The sequence below is a fragment of the Chelonoidis abingdonii genome, chromosome 26 (assembly GCF_003597395.2).
Source record: "Chelonoidis abingdonii isolate Lonesome George chromosome 26, CheloAbing_2.0, whole genome shotgun sequence".
In the NCBI taxonomy this organism is placed as follows: Eukaryota; Metazoa; Chordata; order Testudines; family Testudinidae; genus Chelonoidis; species Chelonoidis abingdonii.
The window spans coordinates 15682764-15702932 of NC_133794.1; the positions used below are offsets into that span (position 1 = coordinate 15682764).

At 45.8% G+C, this 20169-nt stretch overlaps 1 protein-coding gene across 2 annotated transcripts in view; it reads right to left on the reverse strand.

The window, feature by feature from the left end:
* Positions 1 to 1946: 1946 nt before the first annotated feature.
* Positions 1947 to 20169, reverse strand: part of LOC116822958 (gametocyte-specific factor 1-like) — a 19604-nt gene continuing 1381 nt past the window's right edge. Inside the window, exons 3-8 of one of the 2 annotated variants that reach the window (XM_032777202.2) lie at positions 14234 to 14334; positions 10845 to 10971; positions 9441 to 9527; positions 8919 to 8982; positions 3890 to 3984; positions 1947 to 2351 (exon numbers count right to left, since the gene is read on the reverse strand). In XM_032777202.2, coding sequence (XP_032633093.1) covers positions 2131 to 2351; positions 3890 to 3984; positions 8919 to 8982; positions 9441 to 9527; positions 10845 to 10971; positions 14234 to 14334 — 695 coding nt within the window. In that variant the 3' untranslated portion in view covers positions 1947 to 2130. Of the gene's footprint in view, positions 2352 to 3889; positions 3985 to 8918; positions 8983 to 9440; positions 9528 to 10844; positions 10972 to 14233; positions 15350 to 20169 lie in introns of those variants that run through there. The other variant, XM_032777201.2, reaches the window with a different exon arrangement.

Sequence of the window (20169 nt, forward strand, 5' to 3'; positions counted from 1 at the left end):
ATTTTTTTTAAACCTGTGACATTTTTTCCAGTTACTAATTTCATTTTAAAAATCAATGAAATGCACTTTATTTATAATAGGTCGTAATACTAAAGTCACCAAAAAGGCATGACAAATACAAGAATGAGAATTGGTGAGCAAAGATCTCATAGCTCTTCGGGGTTAGACAAAGCAGTAATTTCCCCTAAAGCAGCTTTCTTCATGTTTTTTTTGTTTTGTTTTTTTTTTTAAACAAAAGACATCTCTACAGCACAGGTTGGCAGTCTAACATTTTTGAAACTCAGAGTACTGAAAGTTAGGGTTTTTAACCAATTTAAGCTGTGTACACACACACCCCAACATAAAACGCCCTTCTTCCTGCTTTCCTATCACCAGTTCTGTTACTACAGGAATGAAATGTAGACACCCATAAAAATAGCTAGTTCCACATTGTTCTTCAAACCTCAGATCAGTGAAATGCAGCTTTGCATTTGAGATACTATATGACTGCAGTGCATTTTGCACTGCCTGCATCTACAATGACATCAGGAGAGAAGAGGACATGACTGTCCCTAGCATATATGATTTTTTTTTAAAAAAAGGTGAGACACACCCACCATCTATGCAACAAGAAGGGAGAACAGTCACTGGGGCCAAGAGATAAGATGCAATGAAACCCTCCTGTACCCATAACTGATATCGGAAAAGTATCAGTTGCTCTGCAGATCAAAGAAAGAAAGAGCAGCCAGGATTCAGACAGATAGGATCCTTATGACCTGTATAGGAGAAGTGTACTCTCAAGTAAACTGTAGCAGTTTCCCAACAGAGTTCTCTTATGGACTTATTAAGCAAAAATTAAGATTAGGAGTCTGATTTAAATTATGTAAATTTTCAGTTTGAGTTAACTGTGGAACTATTGCAGCTACTTTTATTTTACTCCTGCCTTCATAAAAAGCTACAGAGTTATAACAGATAATTACAAAGACTAAAGTACATGCTTTAATATAATTAGGACCGGGCCACCCAAGATGAAAACTACACCATGGAAGAATCCTACAACCAGGTATTTGAGGCCAATCCCCTTATCAATGGAATCCTCCGCCAAAATGTGAGGAGGGAGAGACATACACCCTCTGACTTTTGACAATAATTCAAGGTCAGCCAGCCACCAAAAACAGCACCATTCATATTCTGGTTTTGGATAAAACACCTGACCTTGCCTACATCATAGAAACCTTCCTCCCTCCAAGCCTATACCCCACTACACCCTTTAGCAGTAAAGTAACCATTAAACAAGTTCTGAATCAGTAGTCTTTCTTCCCAATTTAGTTTTAACAAAAAAAGCTGCAATGTAAGTAGCTATGGGAGATAACAGTGCAACTACTAGGTATTGGTGGGGGAAGTGTGCTAGTTATGTCCTCGATACACTGGTCTGTTAAGTGTTATTGCTTTTAATGTGCTAATACAAACACTGTAATAGAGTATTAGTGTCCCAATGTACTGTAGGTTGTTTTAACTTACCGTAATACTAGAAGTGGTGCATATGAAGCTCTCTAAAAGTTGAGACTACAGCAGTGATATTCTCAAGCCAGCATGCATAGGGCTGGGGGTGTGGAAGGTGAGTGCATCTAGGCATAAGTAACATCTCACAAACCAAGTAAGAACTTCTCTACAGTTCATTGCAATTTGCAAGTGTGATTATTATACCTTGTCTTACAAACATCAAACACTATTACATATGCACAAGGTCAATAATTCCACCCTCTCCCCCCATTTACAGAGTTGTTCTGGATATAGTATCTGATATTAATATTGAGCTCCCAGCTCTTCAGGAAGCAGAGAAGAGTCAGCAGCCAAGCCACAGGCTGAATCTTAATGAAAACAGTATGGGTGACGCATGAGGCATTCTGAAGCAAGAGATTACTGAAAAACATTAAATAAGACACAAAGAATAAAGTTTTCCCATTTTTTTTTTCTGTCGGATTTATTGTATGATGTATAGTAAGTGTTTAATATAAAAATCAGGTAGTATTGTTTAGAATGTTACAAGAGATTATGCTATTACCATTATACAGTCAACTTGTACACTACTATTTTGAATTAGTGATAATTCACAGAGGGGAAAGAAGAAAGAGGGGAGAGGGTTGAGGGTTAAGCATGGGAAGGGGGGCAATAACCCAAAGTCTCTCCTTTGCCTCCTGGTCCTGCCACTCCCTCAGCCCCCTCCGCGGGGGAGGGCCCAGCGTCATCCTCGCCTCCCTGCTCCGCTGGACCGACTTCAGAGCACAGATACAGCGGTGGCCGGCGTCTCCGTGCACCCCCCGGAGCAGAGCGGTGGCTCGACTGCAGCAGTGTCATTCCCTGGGCTGCCGCTGCTCGCAGAGAAAAGATGCCACTGAAGAGAGACCACGAGAAACACCCCCGCCCGCCTTTTTCTTTCCTTCTCCACCTCCTCCGTCAGCACCAGCTGGCCTTCAGAGCCACCTTAGCCACCGTGTGGCCGCCTTGCTCTGCATGGGGCTGCCGGGGGCCAATGGGTCTGCTGCTTCTCAGCCCACCCCACCGTGCTGCCGCCCCTTCCCCTCCTGGCAGAGCCCACCCCTGCCTGGGTGGCATGAGCCAAGCGTGGCTCAGCTTAGCGAGCCAGACAGCTGCGGGTGGGCAGGCAGGAGCCTCCCGCTCCTCATCCCCGGGGAGCCAGGCAATCAGCTGCTGCTGCCGGCAGCCTTGGAGCAAGCCAGGCTGGGGATGCAGGAAGGCAGTGCAGAGCTGAGAGCCAGCCGGCAGCCGCACGCAAAACCCGGCTCTGGAGTCCAGTGCTGGCTGAAAAGGCGCCACTTTAGGAAAATGTGCTCAGGGGCAGTGGCCGCTCCCCCTGCTCCCCCGCCAGCTATGCTCTGGGTGGTAGGGGGTGCAGGTGTCTGGGCTAGGGGGATGCCCCACAGCTGGACACTCGGGGTGTGGATGTCAGACTGGAAGAGCAGAGATTTCTCCCAAGATGTGTCCAGCTGACACGTGTGATACACTCAGACAGGTGCCCAACAAAAGCGGAACAGAGAAACAGGAACTGGGCTGTTGTAGGAGTTTCTTTGACACTCTACTCCTGGGGGAATCTTTGCTGGCTGACAGGTATTTTGAATTAAATTACCAAAATAATTGAAACTGATGTGATTACATTGTGTTATTTTGATAAATAAAATATGCAGAATTTTAAAATATTGTGGGCAGAATGTTTAATTTTTTAGCACAGAATTCCCTCAGGAGTACATATTACTACACCACTATGTGGGTGGCTTCCTATGTGAACATTTATTTCAAATAACAAAGGCCTTTTCAGTTTAGGTTACATCCTCTTGGAAGTAATACTGGTAGGATTCCTTGGACAGACACACCCTAGCTATGAGATTTCAATCAGGTTTTGCAAAACCAAACGCTACAGCTGCTACACACGTGTACAGCTTCCACTGATTCCCGTAGCAGCTATACCTGAAGAACTACAACTGTGTTGAGCTCCACTGTGCCAAACTCAGACCTGTTTGCAAGCCTCAACTTTTGTTCGACCAATAGCAGTGAATAATAATCTGACATTTAGATGTCAGATGCCATAGTAATGGGGGCAATACATGGAGCCAGACAACCTTTGCCACAATGCCACCTACAGTGAAATAAAACCTGGACACAGAGGATACTCCACCCACCACAGAAATGCACCTGCTTCTAGGAGAGCTCTGTAACACAGTCCTCCCATCTCCACTTGCTGATGGTGGGAATAAAAGCATTTCAGTTTATGTAGGAGAAGCTGACACATGGAACACAAATACAGAGAAAAGTTATCCCGCTCCACTTCGAGTTAACATGTAGGCCAGGCCCCAGCTTACACAATGGGGAGACCACCTGCCTTTGCACTTACTGCTTTTCCAGAATAGGCTATATGGCAAGGACCTGGGTGCTCTCATGCCTGGCATTAGGTTATTCTTTGGTTCCATCACTACGCTGGACCCAGGGCTGAAAGAGATCAAATAAGAATTATCCTACACGTGTGTACTTCTTCTAGCCAAGTATCTTTTACTATAAATATTTGAGTATTTTTCTAACACTGAAGAAGACAGAGTATGTTAATTTAAACAAACCTTCATGCAATCAGAACAGTTACTTCTTCTCGCAAAGGCTAGATAAAAGTGTAGAATACGTTGATGCCATTTACTTTTTGACTAAAATCCCCAATGAATCAGTTATCCAAACAAGAAATAAATAAGCCAAAGACAGCAAGAAAAATCAGAGTTAAAGCTTGATTATAAATATTGCACTGCCCTCAGTTGTAAATGGCATCTCAGCACACATGCCCTAGTCGTCTCTATATGCAGATTTCATGCAGATGTCGAACAGTGAATGCCAGTGAAAATGAGGTAGGATCAGAGGCTAAAATAGGGAAAGAAAAAGTTAATTACTTAGACAAGTTGACTGTCTTCAAGTCGGCAGGGCCTGATGAAATACATCCTAAAATACACAAGGTGCTGACTGAGGAGATATCTGAGCCATAAGTGATTATCTTTAAAAAGTCATGGAAGACAGGAGAGATTCCAGAGGACTGGAAAAGGGGCAAATATAGTGCCAATCTAGAAAAATGGGAATAAGAACAATCTGGGGAATTACAGACCAGTCAGCTTAACATCAGTACCTGGGAAGGTAATGGAGAAAATAATTAAGCAATCAAATTGCAGAATACTAGAAAATAAAGCGATAACAGTCAGCATGGATTTGCCAAGAACAAATCATGTCAAACCAACCTAATAGCTTTCTTTGACAGGGTAACAAGCCTTGTGGATGGGGGAGGGGAGTGGTAGATGTGGTGCATCTTAAGTTTAATAAGGCTTTTGATTCTGACTTGCATGACCTCCTCGTAAACAAACTAGGGAAATACAACCTAGATTGAGCTACTATAAGGTGGGTGAATAACTGGTTGGAAAATCATTCACAGAGAGTAGGTGTTCACAGTCAAGCTATAAGGGTATATTGAGTGGAGTTCTACAGGCATCAGTCCTGGGTCCAGTTCTGTTCAATATCTTCATCAGTGAATTAGATAACGGCACAGAGCACATTCATAAAGTTTGCAGACGACACCAAGCTGCAAGGGGTTGAAAGTGCCTTGGAGGATAGGATTAAAATTCAAAGTTGTCTGGACAAACTGGAGAAATGGTCTGAAGTAAATAGGATGTGCGACACTACACTCCATATTCATCATAGTAATATTATTAAGATACAATCATGGCATAATTATGAAGCATTTTGTACAGGATGGGTCATGTAAGGAGTCATTGGGAAAACTATGATTTGCTGAATATGATTATCCTATTTGTATGTATGTAATCTTTCCACACCAAGACAGCATCAGCTCAGGTTTAGTCTACACAAGAAAGGGTTTACTGGTATAGTTATAAATCACCCCACTCTACAGAGAATTCTTTCCTGGATGCTGGCTAGTGAGTCTTGCCCACATGCTCAGGGTTTAGCTGATCACCATATTTGGGGTTGGGAAGGAATTTTCCTCCAGGGCAGATTGGCAGAAGCCCTGGAGGTTTTTCGCCTTCCTTGCAGCATGGGGCATGGGTCACTTGCTGGAGGTTTCTCTGCACCCTGAGGTCTTTAAACCGTGATATGAGGATTTCAATAAGTCAGACATAGGTTAGGGGGTTGTTACAGGAGTGGTTGGGTGAGATTCTGTGGCCTGCATTGTGCAGGAGGTCAGACTAGATGATCATAATGATCCCTTCTGACCTTAAGTCTAAGTCTAAGCATCATTTTTGTATCTGAAGTTATGAATATTGACTAGGCATCTATATTTCAAATGGGCTTACTCTAGAAAACACCCACAGCCAGCCTTTCAGATACAACAATAAAAAAGCCAAAGAGGGCTACTGGCCCATCAACAAAGACAATGGGCTGTGGAATAGCTTAGCCTTCCTGGAAGGCCAGCCTGTAAGTTATGGCTGCTACGACTCTGCAAGGGCGTGTGACCAGATCACATGTCTCTGGACTCCATTTTGGATACCTGAATTTTTCCAAAAACTGGTCTGGAAACCAAGCTTGAAACAGAGTTCCTGCCATATGAAAAAGCTATATAAGGCAGAGTGTGACATCATCAGTTGTTCTTAACTCCCCTACAACTCAACAGATAGAAGCTCTGAAAGAAAACGTCTTGGAATGGGGTACGAGATCCCAAGCTGCAAAACAAATGCAACTTGTCCCTTAAGAATCTGCAAGCCTGCTTATATTGTCAGCCAGGGTGAGAATTTGCTAATTCATATCCAATCTTCCTAGAATTTTAGGCTTAGTTTGCAGTTCTGTATTTACTAGATAATCTGCTTTGGTCTGTGTTCTATCATTTATAATCACTTAAAGCAAAAAACGAGTTTATTAACTACAGAAGATGGATTTTATCTAAACCGGTGTGCCTGTGACCAAAGTGTCTTGGGAAAAATCTCAGCCTGGTTAACACAAGTATGCATTGTCCTTTCCACATTGAGGGAGTGGCAAACTGGGTAATAAATTCATACTGGTCAATGTTTTGATCGGGGCAGGATGGTACAACTCTGGGGTCCCAGGCTGGGGGTTATTTTGGCTGTAGCTTCTCTATTGTTGGTTCATGCAGTGGCTGTCCAAAGCCTGCATGCAACTGCAGCTGGGTGTGTCCTTGCCTCTGTGAATGCTGATGGGAGCGGTCTATAGCACTGCACTGCTGTGACAGGCTAAGAGAGAGCCCAGGCTGGTGAGTCATAGTGGAACCCCAGTTCCAGGTGGCACCCCCAAGCGAACCCATGACAGGATGAAATTCAGTAAGGACAAATCCAGAGTACTCCACTATCAATTGAACACACATAAAATGGGAAATGACTGCCCAGGATGGAGTACTGAAGAACGAGATCTGGGGACCATAGTGGAACATAAGCTAAATATGAGTCAACATCGTTTTGAGATGCATTAGCAGAAGTGTTGTAAGCAAGATCCGAGAAATAATTCTTCAGTTGACATTTAATCAGCATGGAGTAGAGCAGGGTTAGTGTGTCTAATTCTGGGTGCCACATTTCAGGAAAGATGTGGACAAATTGAAAAAAGTCCAGAGAAGAGCAACAAAAATGATTCAAGGTCTAGAAAACATGACCTATGAGGGAAGATTGAAAAAAAAACGGGCTTGTTTAGTCTGGAGAAGAGAAGACCGAGAAGGGACGTGATAACAGTTTTCAAGTAGATAAAAGGTTGTTACAAGGAAAAGGGAGAAAAATTGTTCTCTTTAACATCTGAGAATAGGTCAAGAAACAATGGGCTTAAATTTCAGCATGGTTTAGGTTGAACATTAGGAAAACCTTCCTGTCAGGGTGGTTAAGCACTGGACTAAATTGCCTAGGAAGGTTGTGGAATCTCCATCACTGGAGATTTTTAAGAGCAGGTTAGACAGACAGCTGTGAGGGAAGGCCCAGATCAGTGATTTTCAAACTTTTTTCCTGGTGAATAGTTGATCCAAGAAAGTTGGGGGATGAGGGATTCAAGGTGTGGGAGGGGGCTCTGGGCTGGGGCAGAGAGTTGGGGTGTGGGGGTTAGGGCTGCGGGATGGGGCAGGAATGACGGATTCAGGGTGAGAGAGGGGGCTCTGGGCTAGGGCAAGAGGTTTGGGTGCAGGAGCGGGGTCAAGGCTCTGGGCTGGGGCCAGGGATAAGGAGTTTGGGGTGCAAGAGAGCTCTGAGTTTGGGGGGCTCAGGGCTGGGGCATAGGGTTACCTTGGGCGGCTCCCAGTCAGTGGCACAGCAGGGGTGAAGAGAAAGGCTTCCTTCCTGTCCTGGTACCACGGACCACGCTGTGCCCCAGAAGTAGCCAGCAGTAGGTCTGGCTCCTAGGCAAAGGCGTGCAAGAGACTCCATGTGGCTGTCGCCCACAGGCACTGCCCCCCACCAGCTCCCAGTGCAGAGCCAGTGCTCGGGGCAGGCGCAGCATATGGTGCCCCATGCCTCCCCCTCCTCCCGCCACCTAGGAGACAGGCCTCCTGCTGGCCGCTTCGAGGGTGCTGCACAATGTCGGAACACGTAGAGACTAACCTGCTTTAGCTGGGCAGCACCGCTGACAGGACTTTTAACAGCCGTGCTGACCAGAGCCCCCACAACCCAGTGCCTTCTGTTTCGTGACCCACTTCTGGGCCACAACCCACAGTTTGAAAAGCACTTGTCTAGATAATACTTAGTCCTGCTATGGGTGCAGGGGCCCAGACTAGATGACCTCTCGAGGTTCCTTTCTGTCCTTCAATTCTATGTAGCTGTTACAGGCTGTAGAAGGACGAACGTTGATGACCTTTGATTAGACAGGTAAGGCATAGTACAATGATTTGGTTGTTCAGGGGTGAGACAGATAATGACCAGATACATTATGCTTTATTTTCCAAACCTGCACTGTGATTACACTTCAAAAATAAAATTATTTCTGACTCAGGGCTATAATTGCCTGCAAAATCTCCTGGCTGTTAAAAGTTACTTGTAGCAGGTCATGAGAGATCAGATTAGTGTCAGAAGTTTAAGCCTAAATTGCCTAAGTGCTGACATCAATCGGCATTTCTACCATGCTTAGCATAACAGTTTAGTGCTTAATAATCCCCCAATAAATATATAACCAGTGGGGATTGAATCCAGCACTAACAGTACTAGAGTAGAACTAGAGGTAGCAATAATGTTCTGATACTCTCATATGGATCTGCAACTAAAAGGAGACAGGAAACACGGACCAAGAGGCATAGGAATGTTGATTCACGCCAGTGGCAACTCCCCCAACATCACCCCAAAAACAGGATTAATAAAGTGAACTTCACCTGCCCATCAACATAGCAGCATGAGTTAAAAGTAGTTTGAAAGCACATCTTCTATGAAAAGCATTGTCACAAGAAATACCCCTTTTGTTACCTGTTGTTTATGCCACTATTGAACGTGCCCCAAACGAACACAGAATTTGATTGCTCCTGTAGCTCTGCCGAAGGAAACAGACACCATTGTGGCTCAGTACTGAGTAACTTCTGCAAGTGTCATAGCAACACAAAATGAGAAATATGGCAGAGACGCTGCTAGGTTTACAAAATGGAATGAGAACTGAGCTAAGACTTGGCATAAGTGACAGCAAAGCAGGCATTTAATTGAGAAACGTAAAGAGTAAAGATCATCATCAATTTCCATTTTCATCAAAGCACAGATGGTGCAACAGACTACATGGAAAACAACAGATGTTTTGTAGAGAATGGCAGGCATGTGGTAGAGCCTGTGAAGCAGGAGAACTTAATTTGTTCAGAGACAGTATAATTGGGTGTCCCAACACATGATCTGTGCAGAAGGATCTATGGGACCTCCCTCTTAGTCCATGTCACTTCTTTGGGGCCAAAAAGAAGGGAATAGCAGGGGCTGAAAGCCACCTTGTGTCATCAACCTCCTCACCTTTATCCCAGTCTTCGTCACATGGGGACGGCTGCCACATGCTGACAGTGTTCGTCATCTCTCTGTGGCAGTTATTCGACTGACTCACTTAAAGCAAAGAAAATGCTTAGTGAGAAAATCTTTTTGGATAAAATACAATCCTATTTTAGGGACATTAATCATTCTTTGACCTAGCTGCAGAACAGCTGTAGGCTTTGGAGAGCAGCAGCATACGCTGGAAGCTGATCAGTGCTCCCCAAGTCTTAGGAGCAAAAAACTCTTTAGGCCAGGGATGGGAAGGTAGCACAGGGACACACAATCCACGAGACCCCTTTGGGGGCCACAACTTAAGAGGCTATACACTGACTAACTCTGAAAGTTTGCTACAACTAACTCTGAATGTTTGGCAGGCAGGGTTGTTGCAGCCCCCGCATTTGCCAATCCCTGTTTTAAGCCTTTTCTAATGCAAAACAATTCTGCACACATTTTTCAGCAATGGCGCAGTTGCTCCAACATACGCATTGGGAGAGGGTTCAGGTGTGTTTCTATTGTCATGTCACAAAAATCTGCTGAGGGTTTTTTCACTACTGTCATGCTCTAAGCCATGTCTACATTAACATGTGCATCATTGCTAGCTTCAGTACAACTCTACTTTTGCCAGAGAACAGGTACGTTTTCCAGTGTAGTGAAAGCCACACAGACATCAGTGGGGGGAGACATTGGAACACAACCCACATAACCAAGTGATTTAGGTGCTGGGGTGACAGACCTGGACAGTGAACTCCTCATCAGAGCCGACCGCATGGGCAGTGGTAGGAAAGCTTCCCCATAGTCCCCTCCCCAACTTGCCCCATTCTGAACTGGAGGAACCCACCTTCAATTGGGAAAGTTGTTCAGCCTCCCTAGCCCAGTCACGGCTCTTCTGCTAAGATAGTCAAGTAGGATGTAACAGAAGTGAGGATTGTTCTGATCTAGACACTTGTCCATTAAGAACTGAACTGAGACCAATTTATTTCACATATGCCACTAGACAGGCTATGAAGATTTTTGGTCCAATGCAGATCTGATCTGATAGTGAGACACACCTCTCTCATGGCCACTATCTTTCCACTCTAAGCGGTCCAGATTACCAACTTGATCTCATTTCCACGCACACAGTTTAGGGCCTGGCAGATAACACATGTTATACAAGCCAGTTGCCTCTCAGATGCTTAGGAGAATTTGCATGGACACAGAATGAATGAAACTCAAGTCTCCAAGGGCTCCTGCTGCTTCTGTATCACATAGCATTACAGGTAAAGGCTTGCTTATGGAATAATAGAGTATTAAAACAATCTTTAACAGCAAAAATTAAGTTAGAACGCTGTTAGCCCAAGAGTTCCAGAAGTGACTTTACACAGCCAAAGGAGTCTAATAGTTTCTCACCAATGTCTTGCTCAATGCAGCTTTTGTCATCACAGCTTGATATGTGATGCCTGATCTCAGCTCTGGGAACCTGATGGCGGGCATTAAAGGGGCATGTGGCTAGCTGCTCTGCAATATCAGGGTGGCTCTAGAGAAACAGAAAAAGTACTATCTCACTGAATTCATCCTAACCCTTGTATTTTCTAGTCACTAGTGAAGGGTTTGTGCCATCTGCATCCTGAAATAGGTTGAAAACATTTAAACCAGGGGTTGGCAACCTTTCAGAAGCGGCGTGCCGAGTCTTCATTTATTCACTCTAATTTAAGGTTTCACGTGCCGGTAATACATTTTAATGTTTTTAGAAGGTCTCTCTCTATAAGTCTATATATTATATAACTAAACTAGTGTTATATTGTAAAATAAACAAGGTTTTCAAAATGTTTAAGAAACTTCATTTAAAATTAAATTAAAATGTTGATGTTACGCCATCGGCCCTCTCAGCCTACCGCTGGTCTGGGGTTCTGTTCACCTAGGCCGGCAGTGGGCTGAGTGGGGCCTCTGGCTGGGACCCCAGCTGGGACGGGTCTGGCAGTCAGAACCCCAGACAGGCAGCGGGCTGTGCGGGGCCAGCAGCAGGGACCCCAGACCGGCTCAGCACACTGTCACTCAGGGGTTCCATCCTCCGGCTCCTGCCAGCCGGGATCCCGGTTGCTGGATCCGCTCAGCCCGCTGTCAGTCTGAGGTCCCGGCCCTGCCCATATACAGTGGGTACCTAACTTCTCCCTGGTTCTGGTCCATTCTCTTCCTCTCTCTGCACTAAGGTGAGGGTGGGAGTGCACTGAGCACAGGGCTGGGGGTGAAGGGTCTTGCCACGAGCTAGAACGAAGGAGGGGGCTCAGGGTTGGGGCAGGAGGTTTGGGTTTGGGGGCACTTACCTGGACAGCTCCCATTTGATGTGAGGGATGCAGGTGGGAATGTGACTCCCGTTCGGTGCTCAGGGCCTATCTAAGCCTCCCTGTTCCTCTTGTCCCCCGACCAAGACCTTACTCCTACCTGTCCCCTAACTGCTCCAACCTTATCACCACCCCTGTCCCCAGCCAGACCCCCGGGATGCCCATGCCCCATCCAACCGACCCCGCCTCCTGACAGGACTCCCAGACTTTCGACCCATCCAACCCCCCCACGCAACTCCCTGCCTGCCCCAACCCCTCTCCCACACGCCCTGCCATCCTGACAGGACCCCCAGAATCCCAACTCATACAACCCCCTGAGCTCCTTGTCCCCTGACCTCCCCCTCCAGATAGGACCCCCCCCCCCACACCCTAACCCCCCCCCCAGGACCCTCTTTGCTTCTGGTCCCCTGACTGCCCTGACCTCTATCCACCCCCTACCCCCTCACAAACTCTGGGACTCCCATGCCCCATCCAACCCCCCTGCTCCCTCAATGGCCCTTCCAGAGATCCCTGCCCCTAGCCACCCCCCGGGATCCCACCCTGCTCCCTGTCCCCTGACTGCTCCCACCCCATATCCAACCCCTCCAGCCCTGGGCCCCTTACCATGAGGCTCCATGCAGAGCCAGAGTCGCTGCCTCGCAGGAGCACACAGCCTTGCCCCTCAGAGCGCTGCGCACTCATCAGCAGAGCTCCAGGTGAGCGGGGGGCGTGTCTGCCTCCTCGCGGAGCCAAATGCTGTCCCACGGGAGCGCGCAGGGTGGCATGGCTCCAGGAGAAGGGGAAACATTTCTGCCTCTCCACGGAGCCAAATGCTGCCCCATGGCAGTGTGCAGCCCCGACCCCCAGAGCGCTGCGCGCAGCGGCAGGGCTCCAGGGGAGGGGCTGGTAGCTTGCTGTGTTCGGCCTGGCGCTCCGGCCCAGGAGCGTGGACCCCGCGGCTTGCCGTGCAGGGAGAGTGGGGCCATTTGCCCACCCTGTGTGCACGGCTATGCTTCTGCTCCCTGCCCCCGTCAGGGGAGCAGAGGAGAACGGGCTGGGCTGAGCAGGATTTTTAATGGCATGCTGGAGTCCCGACAGTCTCCAGCGTGCCATTAAAAATTGGCTCATGTGCCATCTTTGGTACGCGTGCCATAGGTTGCCGACCCCTGATTTAAACAAAGGAAAGCCAAAACTTAGCTCAGGTCCTGAGCACAAATGCAGTGTAGAAACAGTGAAGTACATGCATCCTTTATGATACAGGCTATGTTTGTTCATTTTTACATTTAATCACCACCCTGAATTGATCTGATTGAAGATCAGCCCCAGAACAAACACAGTGAAACTGTTGCAGTTCGACACTGGCATAGTTCAATGCACAGATGAAACTGCCCTAAAAAGCCTACATGGTGAGTAAGTGCCTTGAAACCCTAAATAAATTCAGCCACTTTATTTTTAAATTAAGTAAGCGACAGATTAGAGAACAAGTTCCTTCTGCACTAGAGCTTACGTCTTTGCAGTTAATTTAACTCTCCTGAAACAGAAGGGAAGTTACTCAATGTTCCAGTTGAGGCCACATCTATATTCAGAGCACTTTCCCAGTACAGGTAAACTAGTGTGGACACAGAAGAGCACTACTATCCCCCACTGAATGAAGAGCCTTTACCCCTAGAAAAGAGCAAGACGACAGAGAGGAAGCACACACACTGCTCGGGCTTGCTCTGCATGGCTTTTATATTACTATAGCTATGTTGGCTAGGGGTGTGATTCCTAACCAATACAGTTATACAGTACATCATCTTGACATGTGGATGCAGTTATACCTGTATAAGTGTGCTTATATCAGTACAACTAATATACATTAGCACTGGAGAGGTTAAAATAAGATACCGATGGAGGACAAAAGAAAGGAGCAGCTTTTCCTGTTAAATACACAGCATTCTAGCCCAGAATAGAAGACAGAGGAGATAAAATGTTTCGAACAGATGTAAAGTGAATAGAGTTATTAGCAATATAAAAAAAGATTGTTTAGCAGTTGCACTGCTCTGATTGCAAAGTAAAGAATTAGCTGCAACAGCAGATCATTTCTGCTTTGGCCAGCCAGAAGGCATCCATATAACACTGGCTGCATTTGCTCCATGGCCTCAAGTGGGAAGCAAACATGCTGGTCCCATGAGTGAATTGCTGGAAGAGAATAGGATCCCGTCACTAACCTAGGTATTCTGAAGAACCCATATCATCTTTCTTCAGGGTAAATGCATTGATCTGAAGTGTGTTACTAAATATGAACTGGATGCTTTCACTAAGTGGTAAATGGATGACAGATATAAATATGAAATAAAGACAGCTTCTTCCAGTCTAATAGCAAGCGAATGCATCCTTCTAGCAAAAGGCAACAAAGCATACTGAGCTCACCATGCATTAGCATTTACAAAACTATGATTTCCCAAGTGCATTAGAGATCTTAACACCCTGTCCTACCTTCCTGCACTTTACAAGATGATAGGGAAACCGACAGGCTCGGATTTGGTGATAGCGATCATACGGACATTGTATTAACTTATCTGGATCCAAAGCATCAACTGGAGGAGAAGGAATAAAAAGACAAGAAAACATTCTGTAAAACAAGATCTAAGAACTTCATCAACACAATTAATAAGTGTGGAAACATACTAGGAACCGAAGCTTTCCTCTAATGGGGTTAAGCCATGAATTTTTAAAATTGCTATGTTGCCACTCATTGTGTACACCCAACCAAATTCACTTTGGATTTTTGGTGAGTGGAATATTAAATTAAAAATGAGAAAAGTGTAATCAGTAATGCAGAGTGGCCAGTATATATCAATGAGGACACTTATGCAGAACAGTGAGGTGGAAATACACACATTACTATAAAAACCTTTGAAGCTACCAAATTAGCTAGTTGTATAGTAGTGACATGCTAAGGGTCAGCAGAAGTATGGCATTCTGAAGTAAATCCTTTTGCATTTACCTTCAATGCTCAAAGGCCATCTCTGCTGGAGTAAGAAAAAAATCAAACTAAAACAAACATGGCTGGAGTTAAGGCTGCAATTTGCACTATAGTGCACTTGGCCCTATAAAGTGCAGAGGTTGGTAGGTGCTTAAGAGCCCAATACCCACTGAATATAGTGAGGGCCTAAGTCACAGACACTTTTTGAAAATGTTCCCTCCTAGTCCGCACTAGGACTCAGAGAGGCACGAGTCACCTTATTTCACTTAGAAGTTACATAGAAGGGACAAGGTAGGTGAGGACCAACTTCCGATGGTGAGAGAGACAAGCTTTCAAGCATACAGACCTCTTCTTCAGGATTCAGTTTGTGTTCATGCAGCAGCTTTCCTGCCATTACAAATGTGTCTCCCCTCACACCTTTGATGCTATTTACCCACATTTGTATCAGCATACAGAGGGCATGCACACAAAGGAACAAGGGACAACAGACTGTGGGATGTTCTCTAGAGAGCTGGAAGTAAGGGGACAGGCCAGAGTGATTACATAAATGAGGGTTTTTCAATTTTTTTTGATACCAGGGACCAGCTTGTAGCCTTTCCAAACAGTGTCAGAGATATCAGCAGGACAGGTCACTGAGACAGACACACAGGTAATTAGGACAAATGGCTACTTGTGACAAAGTGGGAATTGTCGTGTTTGTATGAATACTGTGTGTGCCTCAGTTTTCCCCTATGTGTTGCATATGTATCTAGACGGTGGGATAAGGATGTGAGAGCTTTGCAGATACCCCAAGAGGGACGGTACAAGTGCCATCTAGCTACCTGGACCCAGCCAATGGTTGGACATTCTGTATCCTGGCAACTGATAGCTGGGGCCCATCCTCTGCAAGATCCAGTCAGAGTAATTAGAGAACAAAGAGGTGGAGGCTAGGTGACCAGTTTGCAGGGGCAACAGCATATAGGATGGAGGAGGGTCAACTGGGTGTGACTGAGAGTGAGCTGCTGAAAGTTGGTCAGTCTCCTGGTTTGGGACTCAGGGGGAGAACCCAGGGCTCTGGGTCTCCTCAAGATGGACTTTGCTTTAACTTCCTGCTTTCTGTGCTAACAAAATTCTGCTCTATGATTTGTTTCAGACGACTAATAAACCCTTCTGTTTTACACTGTCGGGGGTGCAGGTCCCTTGGGGGGGGGGGGGGGCATGCAGCGTTTCTCAGCATAGGGGCGAGTTATATGGCTCACGCTGCCCAGCTCCAGCAATAATTCAGGCTGGTGCCCTGCTCCAGGCAACCCCGGCCCCGCCTGGATCGGGCCCTGGCCCCAGCCCCGGCCTGGCCCCACGGTTTCCCCCCACCGCCCCACCCCACCCTCCTGGATCAGGTTCCCGGCCTCGCTTCCACCCCTCCTCCTGCGTCCGCCCTCCCCATTCCCTGCCTGCTTCGCAAACCTGCTGTCAGGAAACAGCTTCTGGCAAGCTGGTGGGCTGCTACCCAGGTTCCTAGCCACCTGCCAACTGCGAATGGCAGGCAGGTTGCCTTACCCTGCTCTGTCTGCCCTAGCCCTGAGCCTCTCCAACACCCCAAACTCTCATTCTCAGCCAGAGCCCTCCATCCCCCCCCCACGCCGAAATTCTCTACCCGCAGCCAGAGCCCCATCCCCCACACCCCGATCCTTGCCCCAGCCAGAGCCCTTCATCGCCCGTACCCTAATCCTCTGCCCTAGCTCTGAAGACCCCCCGCATCCATGAACCCTTCATCCTCAGCCCCAGCCCCAACGCCTCATTCCCCTGCGCCTGATTCATGCCCAGCGTACCACCTCCACCCCAGCCACCAAACTCCATCCCAAAGCCTGCAGCCCTCACCCCCTCCTGCACACCCACCCTGTGCCCCAGCCCAGAGCCTGCACCCAGCACCCAAACTCCTTCCCAAAGCCTGCACCCCTCCTGCACCCTAATCCCCAGCCCAGGACCTGCACCCCAGACCTCCCCCCTGAAACTCCGCCCAGAGCCTTAGGCAGGTGGAGGCGGAGTTTGAGGGGGCAGAGTTGGGGGGGCAGGTTCTGGGCACCACCAAAATTTCTACAAACTTGCCTCCCATGTCCCCAGGTGTTCTATTCAGGTGGACTCGCCGCAGGGAGCTTACTGCATGAAACAGGGATGCTGAATGCTCAGAGGTCAGACCCAGGAGGAGCTGAAGCCCAGGAGGCTTGTCCTAGTGAGTGTGTGCCCTGAGGGGTAGTCACACTACAAGAGGGTCTGTCCGAGGGCCAGTCTACACAACTGCGCTGCTCTAGTGAGCCTGGTGAAAATGCACTACGCTGACCGGAGAGCGCTCTCCCATCAGCATAATTACTCCACCTCAGCAAGAAGCAGAAGCTATGAAAGCAAGAGAGTGTCCCCCACTGACTTACGGCTGGTGTGGACAGCTCAGGTGGTGCACTGCTCAAGGGGGTGGTTTTTTCACACCTATGACCAACATAAATCATATCACCTTAAGTGGTAGTGTAGACAAGCCTTGAACTTCATCCAATGGTTCCAGAGCACCAAGCCTGCGTACCTATGAATTACTGTGGGGGGCGGGGAGGAGTCTCCAATGCATCAAGCCAGCGTCATATGCCAGGCTAGGCCTCTGAAGAGGGCAGCTCCCTTACCTGACCATGGTATAACCAGGGCTGTATATTAATTGGATGAGTTAGTTGTGATTAACTAAAATCACAATTAAAAAATTAATCACAATTAATTGCCGTTTTAATCATTGCACTGTTACACAATAGTATACCAACTGAAGTATAAAATATTTTTGCATGTTTTCTACATTTTCAAGTATATTGATTTCAATTAAAACACAGAATACAAAAAGAACAGTGCTCACTGTTGTTTTTATTACAAATATTTGCACTGTAAAAATGATATAGTATTCTTCAATTCACCTCATACAAGTAGTGTAGTACAATCTCTTTATTGTGGAAGTGCAACTTACAAATGTAGATGTGATACATAACTGCACTCAAAAACAAAACAATGTAAAATTTTAGAGCCCACAAGTCCACTGAGTCCTACTTCTTGTTCAGCCAATCGCTAAGAGAAATAAGTTTGTTTACATTTATAAGAGATAATGCTGCTTGCTTCTCATTTACAATGTCATCTGAAAGTCAGAACAGGAGTTTGTATGGCATATTTGTAGCCAGCATCGCAAGGTATTTACATAAGACCCTTCATGCTTCAGCCACCATTCCAGAGGTCATGCTTCCATGCTGATGACACTTGTTAAAGAAATAATGCATTAAATAATTTGAGACTGAATTCCTTGGGGGAGAATTGTCAGGTCTCCTTCTCTGTTTTACCCACATTTTGCCATATATTTCATGTTGTAGCAGTCTTGGATGATGACCCAGCACATGATGTTCATTTTAAGAACACCTTTGCATTTTGTCAAATTGGCAGTTAAAAAAAGGTACAAGTGTGAGATTTCTAAAGATAGCTACAGCACTCGACCGAAGAGAAAATCTGAGAGGGATGAGGTGTGGAGCATGCTTTCAGAAGTCTTAAAAGAATAATACTCCAATGTGTAAACTACAGAATCCAAACCACCAAAAAAGAAATTCAACCTTCTGCTGGTGGCATCTGACTTAGATTATGAAAGTAAACATGCATTGGGCCACACTGCTTTGGATGGTTATTGAGCAGAACTTGTCATCAGCATAGACACACGTCCTATGGAATGGTTGTTGAAGCATGAAGGGACATATGAATCTTTAGCATAGGGGTCACCAACCTTTCAGTAATGGTGTGTCAAGTCTTCATTTATTCACTCTAATTTAAGGTTTTGCATGCCAGTAACACATTTTAATGTTTTTAGAAGGTCTCTTTCTATAAGTCTATAATATATAACTAAACTATTGTTGTACATAGAGTAAATAATGGTTTTTAAAATGTTTAAGAAGCTTCATTTAAAATTAAAATGCTTTCTCCCCTGGACCAGTGGCCAAGACCCGGGCAGCGTGAGTGCCACTGAAAAATCAGATTGCATGCCGCTTTTGGCGCACATGCCATAGGTTTCCTACCCCTGCTTTAGCGCATCTGGCATGTAAGTGTCTTGCGATGCTGGCTACAACAGTGCCATGTGAATGCCTGTTTTCACTTCCAGGTGACATTGTAAACAAGAAGTGGGCAGCATTATCTCCTGCAAACGTAAACAAACTGGTTTATCTTAGCAATTGGCTGAACAAGAAGACAGACAGACTGTACTTGTAGACTCTAAAGGTTTACAATGTTGTGTTTTAGGATGCCATTTTTTTGGTACATAATTCAATATTTGTAAGTTCAACTTTCGTGATAAAGAGATTGCACTATATTACTTATATTACATGAATTGAAAAATACTATTTTTTTACAGTACAAATGTTTGTAATAAAAAATAAATATAAGTGAGTACTGTACACTTTGTATTCTGTGCTGTAATTGAAATCAATATATTTGAAAATGTAGCAAACATCCACAAATATTTAAATAAATGGTATTCTATTACTGTTTAATCGCGCGATTAAACTGTTTAATCGTTTGACAGCCCTAGCACTAACAGGATATTAACCATGTTGTGTCTGTAGCCAAACACATTTTGGAGCCAGCCACTGCAAATAAAGTCAATTATGAATTGTGGCACGGATAGGGTCTTAATAAGAACGGTCACTTTACTGGGATGATCCCCAGGAAACTGATTTAGGCCCTGTCTGCACCAGACATGACTGTAGTTTTGTAACCAGTTTGTACCCCACACAACAAATCTGATCTGCTAGTTGGATCGTCCATTTCTCCAGATGGCAGACATGCTCCAGCTGGTGGACACAGTCCACTAGGTCAATGTCGGAACCCACAAACACGGTGGAGGACTGCAAAATGACAACTTCCTGGAGGCCTTCATGCCCCGAACATTATTGATAAGAACGCTGTGGCTTAGCCAGATTGCATATGCTAAAATAAATAAAATGAACCACACACAGCTTAGCTATGCACCCCCTCCAGCCTTCCTGGCTAACAAAGGTTGGGGCATGGTATTGCGTGTCTGCACCCCATATGCTGCCTAGAAGTGTTTGTCTCAGTACCCAGTCAGTCACTCACCCAGCAACTACATACTACCCAATCAATCTCAATCTCACCTTGCAAAACCTAGGTATTTTTTTGCTGTGATATTGACCCACATCACCCTTTATGGCCTCTAAAGTTTGCGTGGTTTTGAACTGCAAGAAGACCATGAATTCTTTCATTCTGGGACCCAAAAATCAGGTGCAGTGAACCGCTGCTCTAATACACAGATGCATATGTCATAAACAGAGAGCTAAGGGTTAATGTCTCTTTCACCTGTAAAGGGTTAACAAACAGTGACCTGCAACACCTGACCAGAGGACCAATCAGAGGACAAGATACTTTCAAATCTGGGTGGAGGGAAGCTTGG